We start from the raw sequence: 12,785 nt of genomic DNA, 5'->3' as shown, positions 1-12,785 counted from the left end.
AAATCGCTAACATTTAACAAGTAACGAGCTTGAACTAGAGGTTTTCTCAGCTGAATTTTTTTTTACAGTTTGTTTGGTTTTCTTTTTAGCACCAGGGAGATGGGGAAGGCTATAAAGTCAAACACCTTAATTAAAAGTTGCCAACATTTGTCACACGAAATGGGTGACATCAATGCTGATGACTTGAATCTCGAGATCTGCTCCGCTGTAAAAGGCTTGCCGACTGGTGTGTCTAATTCACCCCTGGAGATGTTAAACTACATTTATGCTGAAAAGCTGTTGGATCTGTACCCAAACCTAAGCATTGTATTGCGTCTACTTTAGAGTGGACCTGTAACTGGCATCAGGAGAGAGACGCTTCTCGCATTTGAAGTTATTGAAGACTTACTTACGGAATACAATGTCATAGGACCGCCTGAATGGTCTGGCTGAGATTTCCATCGAACACGACATTTGTTGGAAGTTGGACTTCTCCAAAATAATTGAAGACTTTGCCTCCGCTAAAGCAAGGAAGGTCCGCTTCTAGTAGGTGATTGGGGTAAGTTTGTCATGTTTAATATTCTTAAGAAATGTATGTTTGTGATGTGCTGTATAGTATTAATAGTAAAAGTAGTTGTTGATAATGATGACGTTTTTATTTGTAGTTTATTGGTGAAGTTGGGTGTTTTGTAACTGAAATGTATCCCGTTAAGACCGCCCATGCAGCATTTGACAGGCTGCACAAAATGTCAGTTTATCAGCTGAGATGATTATTGGTTGTTAGTTGCATTGGAAATTAATTCTATCCTGTGGTTACTTAGTAAAACCCAGCCACGCAGCATTTGACAGGCTGCACAAAACGTGACAATAAGCGGGTTTATGAGATGATATTAAGAGAGGTAATTTCTCAAAGAACCTATGGTGCATGGCGAGTGGTGTTTGAAAAATCGTGATAATAAAACGGAGCATGATATTAAGCGAGTATATATATATATATATATATATATATATATATATATATATATATATATATATATATATATATATGCGCGTTACACTAAGTCAGGATTTGGTCAATCACCCACAAAAATAACCATTTCGCGATTTGAGCATTTAACAAAAAGTATTCAAAAGAACGAAATGCAAGGTTATTGCAGTCTTTGAGCAAATTATTTTGATCAAATTGCAAAATGTAAAATATCAAAACATGCAAAGAACGAAACGCAAAATGTAATGCGATATAATCAAATTGCGAAATGTGCTTTGAGCAAATGCACAGTTTCCGAACAGATTTTAAAGGTGCTGCTCAATCTGCGAATAGCAATTAATTCCAGGGTGTTAAAAATGGGCATCAAGTGAAATACAAACTTTTTAATACAGTATTAAAATCAGTAAATTATATTTATAAGATACACGTCATTGATTAATTATTTGTGTATTTATTATTTATGCAGGAAGTTAACCAATTGAGACCGTTGCCTCATTTGCAAGGGGGTTGTGGTAAAACATTTAGGAGGATAGTGACCTCAAACGTTAAACTTCAAGCACGTTTGAAATAATGTTCGTAATGTTCTCACATTGTTATTTAGAAAATACAGTTTTAGACTACTGTATACACAGTATTTAAACTGCAAAATTAAATGTCAATCCACGTTTGTCTAATCACTGTTTTTTAAGCGAAAAAAAAAGAAAGAAAAGTATGCTTATTAAATGTTTATAATATTCTCATAAATCATAGGAAGGGGTGAAGTATCACTTTTTAGAAAACAGGTTTTGCAGACCCCGATCAGCATCAGAGAGTGCCGCGCATCTGGAATAAAAGAGACTGCTTTTTAACAAAAAAAAAACAGCCTTCTTAAATGTTTTTATTTTAGATGACGACAACTTTGGTAAATGAACATTTTCAAACGAAACCATATTGAGAGCTCTACTTGGCTACTGAGCCTCATTTTAAAACAGTATTTTGATTGTTTAGATAATAACAGTCAGGTAAAATTCAAGTAGTTCAATCAAATTAGATACATATAAATAAATCATAATGAGAGCTCATTTAAAAAAAAGAAAAGAAAAATCACAATTTGGATTTAGAAACATACACATCACTGCATTTGTTTTTGAAAGGCTTGCTGCTGTGGCATTTAGAATTGCACTGAACTCCCTTATGCACACAGAAGCACTTCTTTGTTTGACAAAAATGAAGCTTTGCATAGCCCCAGAATCAGCTGCTGCTACTGCTGCTGTACGAAGAGAACATTTGTTTTCTTTGGGTCCTTCGTCCACGTTAGGAATGAACTATCGGACAATTGAAATTCATTCCGACTGAAAAGGCATTCCATAGATCCTCCAGCAGACCAAAGACCAAATAAGCTGTCTCTTCTTTTGTGTTTCGTTCTTTGCTTGTTTGGTATTTTACATTTCACAATTTCATTATATCGCTTTACTCAAAGACCGAAGAAGCTGTCTCTTCTTTTGTTTCGTTCTTTGCTTGTTTGACATTTTCCATTTTGTAATTTGATCAAAATAATTTGCTTAAAGACCGAAATAACCTTTCAGTTTGCTCTCTGATAATTTTTATATGCTCAAATCGCGAAATGGTTATTTTTGTCAGTGATTGACCGAATCCTGACTATGAGTGTAACATATGTTTAAATATAAAAGAGAGATCTGATTGGATTTACATTCCAAGCTGTCCAGGTAGCTCAGTATACCTAGACTGTTTTTGACTGCTGCATTGGGTTCTGATATGCTTTGGATAATAGGGATTGCATTCCATATACATATACTATATGAGTAGCAAAAGCTTACTAATGATGGCCCCTTGACTTTTTCACAAACTCAATTAACATTTTTATTGCATACACTAACTAACATTAGGAACAGATAACTGGGAAAAAAACAACAACACACAGCCTACAAAAATAGCAGATTCAGGGTGATCAGCTCAGGGTGATCAGGTTAAATCAGCACCACAGTTCACTTGTCACAAGCTATGTGGGAACCATGGAAACAAGACTGTAGCAGTCCTTCTGCCACACTGACATATATTGTTTTCACAGTATGTGTCTGAGTAGGGTTGCAAAGGACTGCCATTACTCGCTTTCCTGTTTTTGGCTAAGTAGGAGTATGCAGGATCAGATGATATAGTACAAAAACAAGTTAATTATATCATCCCCTTTGTCTGACTGCTCCAGTCTTTGTGTCATCATCTCTAGCACTGCTGGAGACAGCTAAGGAAATGCACTCTCACTGTCTGTGAATAAGGAAAATTGTAAACGGGTTGTTAGTTTTGAAATAAATATGTGCAAAACATACACTTAAAAGGGAGACAAACATTTGTTATGGTAACAGGAAGTTAGAAGATTTCATTCCCTAGTTGAAATACACACTGCAATATTGATTAGGCTTTTTATTTATTTATTTATTTATCTATCTATCTATCTATCCTGGTACCAGGGAGAATTATAAATGGAATATTAAGTATGAGATCACTGGTCTTTTGATTTTTTTTATTTACCTTTACTTTTTATGGGATTTATGTTACCTGGTGGCTGAAAAATCGAATTCTTGCAAATCATTTAAATTAAGAACATAAGAAAGTTTACAAACGAGAGGAGGCCATTCAGCCCATCTTGCTCGTTTGGTTGTTAGTAGCTTATTGATCCCAGAATCTCATCAAGCAGCTTCTTGAAGGATCCCAGGGTGTCAGCTTCAACAACATTACTGGGGAGTTGGTTCCAGACCCTCACAATTCTCTGTATAAAAAAGTGCCTCCTATTTTCTGTTCTGAATGCCCCTTTAACTAATCTCCATTTGTGACCCCTGGTCCTTGTTTTTTTTCTCAGGTCAAAGTAGTCCCCTTGGTTGACATTGTCTATACCTTTTAGGATTTTGAATGTTTGAATCAGATCGCCGCGTAGTCTTCTTTGTTCAAGACTGAATAGATTCAATTCTTTTAGCCTGTCTGCATACAACATGCCTTTTAAACCCGGGATAATTCTGGTTGCTCTTCTTTGCACTCTTTCTAGAGCAGCAATATCCATTTTGTCAGTTTTGACATGGGATATTACAACTTTAGCAAAAAAAAGACAGGCCATGTTTTATACAAAGGGCCACATATCTAACAGCCAGAACCCTTTAACTCATGGAAGGTGTGTTGGAAGATGTACTAAATCTACTAGTCTAAACATTGTTAACAATTTGGTACAAATATTAAGGTAGACATTGTGTTCGGTACTTACAGTGTACTCAGCGACAACTCCTTTGTAAATCTCATAAAACTCTTCTGCATTTGCACGGTCCATACTGAACTGCAACAAGAAAAAGACACATAAGACAATACTACCAGAATCCTTAGAATTACAGAAACACCACCTTAAGATGTTGCTCTACAGCAAAAACTAAAAATCCACTGACACTGGCAACAAAATGCATGCCATTCTTTACTTACTTATGTATAACAGTATTAAAACAAGATAATATCAACAACATTTTTAAAAGAGAAAAACATTATTTGAATAGTGTTTTAATTTCATCTCAGTGGATACATTATCCTGTATAAATAAAATAAAGGCAGAAGACAAAAGTAAATTAAGTGATGCAGAACCCAAGAGAAGTACATTATATGGCCAATGCCAAGGAAAGTTATGTCACAACTCTGGATCGCCTACATAAATGTGTGTGAAGCAGGTTTGTAATGAGTATTCACATCTCTGATATTAGTCCCATCCAATATGGAGTTAAGTCCTGAGAAGATGCTTGCAAAATACAAGACAAATAAATCATATTAAAAACACATTCTGTACAGTTTACCTACTATTGTAACTATCTGTCCCATCATGGGAAAAATATTGTTTTCTCTCCAGCTAGAAACATCTGGAGCATTTTATTTTTCCCGTAACTAAGCTTAATGGAACTAGTCTGGTGGGCTCAGTTATTGGTTATAGGCTCATAGTATTTAGCAAATCTTTTTTTTTTTTTTTTTTTTTTGGCTCCATATGGTATCCACACTTTTTTATTAAAAGTATTACATTAAAAACCCTTTCATTTTCTGAAATGGATCAGATATTAATTGTGCAGAATAGTTTTAGCAGCAACCATAATTTAAAACCAATGCACCAATTTCAGGGGTTTGGCATGTTATAGGACAGGCTGTATGGCTTATAAATAAATTCTATGCCAGGGGCTAGGAGTCCAATTCACTAGCTTTTTATACCTTTTGCCCCATTCCTGTATTTGATTCTGAAATTATTGTGTCCTGCATCAGTCTGAACTTGAAAGAGGCATGGAGAGAGGCTGAATGGCAGGAAGTGTTTAGGTCACAATTTCTTTGAAATTGTATGATTATTACTGTTACTATTATAATGGGCTCTGTATATGCTTAGCAGATGGCAACATTCGAGAGTCCAGCATCTCACACAGTACAGTACAAGAATTCATGGATGTCAAGTCTCAAGGTTTACCCGTGAAACTCACGGGTTTTCACAATTTTGAGAGTCTCGCGGCCGTGCAATGGATTCTCACTTTGTGTATAAGTTTGTTATTGTTTGCGAGGCAGCGAAACACTTTATGCATGATGCAATCCAATACAACTGTCCAAGTGTATTATTACATTTTATTTTTTTTGGGGGGGGGGGGGGGGGGAGGTCACCATGAAGAGGTGTACATCACCATTCTATATTCCTTTAGCTGCTACGCAAACTCCCCCTTTACTCCAAAGATTGCCTTGTTGTCTCAAACTGACGTTTTGTCTGCGCAAGCCTCTATGTTTCTGTACACACACGTCATTACTCGGGCAGTCAAAGGAGAGGCTGTCAGATTGTCACTGTCTCGTTCACGCAGAAATTAACACAGAAATAAAAGAGAAATGTTATATTTTATTTCGTCTCCACAAAAGGAACAAAAGCAGACAGTATTTTCTTTTCATGACTAGCTATAGTTTTTTTTTTTTTACTGTACTTGTGCTGTATTTGTGTTGTCTGCTTCGCTCCCGGTGTGCATAGCCCTTAAGTCTAGGTCAGTGGCATAGCTGTCAGCCATGTGCAGAAATCATGATCCGTCACCAGCACCACCCCCCCACCCCAAAAAAAAAAAAAATTAAAAAAAAAAAAATCTAATGCTCTAGGTTAAGGTTTTTCATTAATCCCAAGGTTTTTCAGCAGGGGTCTCAATGGTATGAACATTTAGGGGTCGACATGTATGAGAATTTGAAATGCCCTTTTGTGTAATAAAGTATGTCAGGTCATTTTGTTTTTCTAAAAGCATTTGATCTATATATTCTAAAACTAGGATCCAAGCGTTTATTGCAGTTGGTCACTCTATTACTGTTACTGGTCTACCAAAGAGCAATGAATATTGATTTACTGTCCTAGATTAAAGAACATGATTTTAAATATATTATGTTTAATGTGACAAAGTCATCAAGAATTGCTGCATGACCTTGGATTATTTTGTCCTGGATTGAAAAGTGCTTCTTTGTTGCACTTGTCTGCACCCTTTTCTCTTTCCATTGAACTGTCATGTCCCGCAGCAGATGCTCTGACAGCAGAGGTCCAGCACTGTTGATAAGCAGGAGACTGTCTTTCCAGGGAGCCTGTTCCATTCGACAGAGTCTGACTCATCTCTGCAGATATTTCCTGCTGAAACGGAACATCCCTGCCTGCTCTTTTATGACAATGTGTGCAAGGCCAGCCATGTGTGCAAGACCAGGCTGTGAATCTGAAGGAAAATGAAGACCAAAGAGCATTCTACAGAAGTTAGAGATAAAGTAATACAAATGCATAGATTAGGGAAAGGGTACAAAATAATATCCAAGTGGTTGGATATCCCAGTGAGCACAGTTGGATCAATAATCAGGAAGTGGAAGCTGCATCAGATGAGACCAAGATAGAGCTTTTAGGCCAAAACTCAAAGCGCTATGTGTGGCGCAAACCTAACACTGCCCATGCCTCAAGACACACCATCCCTACAGTGAAGTATGGTGGTGGCAGCATCATGCTGTGGGGATGCTTCTCATCAGCAGGGACTGGGCATCTTGTTAAAATTGAAGGAAGAATGGATGGAGCAAAATACAGGGAAATACTGCAAGTGAACCTGCTTCAGTCTGCTAAAAAACTGAAGCTTGGGAGGAAATTCACCTTTCAGCAGGACAATGATCCCAAGCACAAGGCCAAAGCAACATTGGAGTGGCTCAAGAACAAAAAAATGAATGTCCTACAGTGGCCCAGTCAAAGTCCTGATCTCAATCCCATTGAGAATCTGTGGCACTATTTGAAAATTGCGGTCCACAAGCGTCGTCCAACCAACCTGAACAACCTGGAGCAAATCTGCCAAGACGAATGGGCCAAAATCACTCCGACACTGTGTGCACAGCTGGTACATACATACCCCAAAAGACTTAAAGCTGTTATTGCAGCAAAAGGTGGCTCTACCAAATATTAATGTGTGGGGGTTGAATACTTATGCAAGCAAGATATTTCAGTTTTTTATTTTTCTTAAAAATATTTCCCAACATAAAACCAATGTCACCTTACAATAATTGATTTTGAGTTTCAGTGTTTTAAAATAAAATATCAAACAAAACGAAATTTCAATGTACCATTTGTAATTCAGTAATATGAGAGAATTGGTCAGGGGTCTGAATACTTTTGCAAGGCACTGTATATATATATATATATATATATATATATATATATATATATATATATATATATATATATATATATATATATATATATATATATAAAAATTGTTCAGTAATTTAAATTTGATTTCAGTGTTACTGTAACTTCAGCAAAAACTGACAGTATGCATAACCTAGAGGAACTATGCTGGATGACAAGTTAATTGTTTGAAGAGTGCCTGAAAAGTTGGAACAGGGAGCTGCACCTTCAAAGCCACCGCACATGCCTTTTGATTGACAATTGTCCAGCTCATTCAGTCAATACAGAGCTGTCGCACAATTTTAAGTCACAGAATCGGCATTGAGCAGTTTTTTCATTCAGCCATTTTATCCTGTTGTTTAGGAGTGGAGGAGGAGGGCGATCCTTTAAAAAGGGGTGGGACTGACAGTGATGGGAACCAATCACATGACAGATGGAGACTTTTGCCCTATGACGAGGTTTTAACCAATCAAAGTCCAGAACTTCCAAGCACAGACTCTCTCTATATATATATTTATATTTACACACACACACACACACACACACACACACACACACACACACACACACACACACACACACACACACACAGAGATGCTGCTCCATACCACGTCACAGTGTTACAAGCGCAGCACGCACGCTTACGTCATCGGTGTCTGTTTCAGGCATAGTATCCTGGTCGCTAAGGTGACACAGCTGAGAATTCTTCCTCTGGCATCCCCTGTGGTGTTATCAGAGTTTCAGTTTCGGTTGTATTTTCGTCAGCACTCTCCTCCTCAACTATAGAAACCCCAGCTTTTTTGAAGTAACGTTGCATTGTTTGCTGACTGACAGAGTTCCAAGCATGCTCTACCAAGCGCACAGCGTCTAACTGACACTGCATACATGGATTAAATAGTAAGGGGTAATCGCCCACTAACGAGGTGCAAACAGCTGATTGATCGATCTGTCAAGCTTTTACTACAGCAAAGTGCTGCCTTTTTATTTAAATCTATGTGAATGGCAAGGTAACGATGAGAAAACAGCTGGTGGATTATTAAGAGCAATTACTACAGTATAAGGAGTGCGTTTTATTTAAATGTATGTGAATGGCACATAACGAGAAACAGCTCGGTTTGCCCGAAATATACATATATATAGATATACATACATACATACACACAAAAGGAAAAAATGGAACAAAAAACAACCAGTATGCATATTACATGTGCTAAGTAAAGCTGTTACTGTACACAAAATGCTTATCTTTTTTCTTTAGTTTCACTGGGCACTGTTTTCCTCAAGGCAGGAAAGTCACACTTTCTAAATATGGATATGGCAACATGCAGTCAACCAGGCCCACATCACAGCATTTGAGAGTGTTATGTTCTCCTGTGCTTAACAAGCCAAGCTCAGGTCATAAAAGCATGTGTCGTCACACCAGTGCCCTGGATTCCCTGCTAAAGTACAGTGAAAGGGCTACCCTGCATGAACAGCTTGAGACAGACTAACCAGCGCACTGGAGGTCAATACTTGTTTAGCAGATGGAATGAAAAATAATAACAATGTAAACCAACTACCCCGATGGCTGATAGTCTCCTGATCATATTCATTACTGAATAGTGTATGCAGCCTGCTCATATGTCTCAGTGTGCCCTTGCAGCCTGCGTTATAAATGGTGCTGTGTCACAAAATCTCCTTGGTTATTATTATTATTTATTTCTTAGAAGACGCCCTTATCCAGGGCGACTTACAAGTGTTACAAGATATCACATTATACATTATATCACATTATACAGATATCACATTATTTTACATACAATTACCCATTTATACAGTTGGGTTTTTACTGGAGCAATCTAGGTAAAGTACCTTGCTCAAGGGTACAACAGCAGTGTAACCACTACTCCACACTGCTGCCGGTGTGGAGAAAAGGCTTTCCAGAATTACTAAAGGTAACAGGGTAGGAATTTTACAGTTAAGCGTGAAGTTTATGAAGCATGATTAATAGCTGGCTTCAGTTAATTCTGTTATACTAAATATAAAAACAGTAGTGAAAGAAATGCCAGTGCAGCTATTAACTGTTGGTGAGCTGTGAGTAGACAGACTATATATTATAGATTATATATTAGAAAAAACAGGAAACCCACTCGGGTCACTGGTCTGAGTAATTAGTTTCCTGTCAATAAAGTGGCCAGCAGATTTCATGCAATTGAAACTGCAGACAGGCTGAAATCAGTAGGGCAGGCATTTAGACCATGTGACCTGAACAGCATCGGGGGCTTCTCATAGCTGGAAAATCAGATGTCTGTTAATCTCCAAATCAGCATGCTTTACGCCAACAATAAACAGGTGAAAGCATCTGGTTCTTTGCTTTCCTGTTAACAAAAGGTCAAAACTAGGCCTCCAGTAACATAAACTCATACAGAATCAATAGGAAAGATATTGACAATAAAGGCAGCAAATTCATTTAATTATTAAAACAGCACATTATCCCTGTACAATCTGGGGATTTCAAATAGATGAAATTAAGGTAGAAAAAACAGAAATCCCACCCTGGTTCTTCAAGGCTTAGACAAACACATAATCTTAAATGTGTCTATGGAGGTTGGCCGGCCAAAGCGGAGCTGCCGAGGATGGCAATAGCGGTAAGCTAGAAGCTATTGCTGTTTTGTTTTGTTGTTTTTTTCATTTATGGGACCTACTGCATGTTAATTTAAAATAGTTTACACTAGAGGAGGGCCATAGTTATTAACAAGTATTTTATGTGACTATTCAAACTCATTGGTGTCACATAACATTCCCTACTAGTCCACTAGTAACTGGATCATGAAAAATCTGTAAGAGCAGGCAGGCATTAGTTTACTGTACAATGACTGCATTACAATAGGGTGTGGGGATTGGGACACCCAGTGTTTCAACAAGATGACCAAGCTGATTTGTGGATTTAGTAAGGCTCACAATTATGGGCCAAATTACATGCTCTGCTATCGAGCATGGTATTTAAAACAATGGGGTTTTCCCAGTAGAAGAAAGGGAAAAATGTAGATACTATTGCCGATTTTTAGGTGGCCACAAAAAACTTGAATCCTTGTGGGGTAATAAACTGAACTGAATCTCAGTTGTAATACCTAGAATTAAACATACCTTACAGAGTAAGTAGCGGGGTTCTGAAAAATATAGAGTGACACAACCCCACCTACAGTAAGTGATAAACGAAAAGCATGTGACTAGGATAACTGCCAGTAACTAATTATTCTGTAAAATGCCTTATCCCTGTCCAAGGTTATAATGTCCTATTTATCTATGAAGAAATATTATTACTATGGCTTTGTATTAAACAGTATATATTATACCGTATATAACATATGGTTTGTTTGAGATATTTGCTTAAAAAAATACAGAGATCTACATTGGTGAACTTAAGTTCACTGGACAAGATGGAGAGATTTCTCTTGACCTAGGCTGTTACTGCCTCTCCTTATTATTCAAATGACAGTGGCATATCTAAATACCGCCAGCTCTGTAAATCATTTAGGGTGCTTTGTGTTATAAAAACTAACATGTAAAACAAGTGCATGCTGTTGAGGATTTAAATATAGTTAGATATTCATTGTAATGTTATTTAACAACAGTTTACTTTTTATTATTAATCAGACTTTATTTCATAATTTAAAAAACCTGGGTCCATACTATTTAAAAAGTACGTAAAAATAGAAGGATTTTAAATGGTGCCAATTAAATTGGTAGCATTTTAGATTAACTAAAAATTCTAAACAGCCATAGGGAATTGGCTGTTTTCTGCAGAACAAAGCTCTGTAAATAACCAAGTGATTTTGTGATACAGCATACTTTTTAATGAGGGCTGCAAGGGCACAGAGTTACAACATCGATATCTTAAGACCTGATAATACAAAGCACAAATAATGAAAAAATGTTGGTACAATAAATCCAGGCCTTGGGGATTATAAATTGTTTTTATAATTTACTAACCAATCCTTATATAATGCTGCAGTGTTTGTAAGTTTACTTTTGTTTTCACCCTCCTCCACAAATCTAGAGAGACCCTAAAGGGTGTGGTTATAGTTGGGAATCTCCAATAAGGGCAAAAATGCCACAGGTTCTAAAAACAGAAGCTGGTCTTAATGGAATTTAGAAATTAAAGAAGAGGAACCATCCAGACTGAATGCCCTGATGCTAGGGCAATCCTACCTATTCCAAAGGCAATGGCATATCCTTGAAATACATATCCTTGCAGACAAGGACAACATTACAGCTTAAAAGAGTAAGCTTCATTTTAGTAAACAAGAACAAAAGCAACATGTTTGTGCTTTTTTGATAATTGGATACTGTTGATGTGTAGGGCTTTCACTGTTAATAAGTCCTTCCATTCATTTGCCCTGAATAGGCTTTCTTTGAATAACAGTAAAATAGAGTACTGAAGCATAATTTTTAACACAAAAGCACAAATTGGAAATTGCTTTCTATCTGCAGCTTAAGAAGTGGTAATTTGGTAAAGAATAAAAATATGCATCCCCTTTGAACATTACCAGCTTTAAAAGGTGTAAATGAGCACAGTATTTAAAATAATAAGACATATCAATAATGGAACTAATAAATGACATTTCATAATATAGTACTTTATGCCAGGTGTTACATTGGGTCACAAAGGGTCGAGTAAATTTCCTCACAATACTTCCAAATAAGGAATATAATATTCCAAACCATGTACTGTATGTTCTCATGATACGTTTAAGTACAGAGGTACCAAAATAAATCCAGTAAATCTTACATTGAAGACAATAGCAGTGACTCGTTACTGGGAGAAGTTGCTTCTTATTTGATTTGTCTCTTCTTTCCAGTAACTAATTGCTGTTTTTCATGACTCACATGTTTTCAATGTTTGCTATTTGATTAAGGTAAGCCTCCAATATTACTGTACAGTGTGTGATCACTTTGTATTTGCTTCACTTAAAATTTGCTCTTTCCTCAGCCTAAACAAGTTAAATAAATAAATACAAAAATAAATAAATAAAAATAAATAAAGCTTTTATGACACAATATTATTATACAAACATAAAGGCTTACCTAACATATCTTTCAAGAGATATAGTACATAATGTTGCAAATAAACATCACCTAAAGGAATATTTAAAATAACTGTTTATT

General features: G+C 36.6%; 1 protein-coding gene across 1 annotated transcript in view; it reads right to left on the bottom strand.

Moving 5' to 3' along the window:
* LOC117405620 (nucleoside diphosphate kinase 7-like) overlaps positions 1-12,785 on the bottom strand; it is a 63,680-nt gene that overhangs the window by 12,453 nt on the left and 38,442 nt on the right. Inside the window, exon 9 of the mRNA XM_034008821.3 lies at positions 4,218-4,286. Within this exon, the coding sequence (XP_033864712.1) occupies positions 4,218-4,286 (69 nt within the window). The remainder of the gene's footprint in view (positions 1-4,217; positions 4,287-12,785) is intronic.

Source organism: Acipenser ruthenus, chromosome 9 (assembly GCF_902713425.1).
Source record: "Acipenser ruthenus chromosome 9, fAciRut3.2 maternal haplotype, whole genome shotgun sequence".
NCBI classification, from domain to species: Eukaryota; Metazoa; Chordata; class Actinopteri; order Acipenseriformes; family Acipenseridae; genus Acipenser; species Acipenser ruthenus.
The sequence above is the reverse complement of the archived record's forward strand: the minus strand, read 5'-3'. Positions and strand labels throughout refer to the sequence as shown.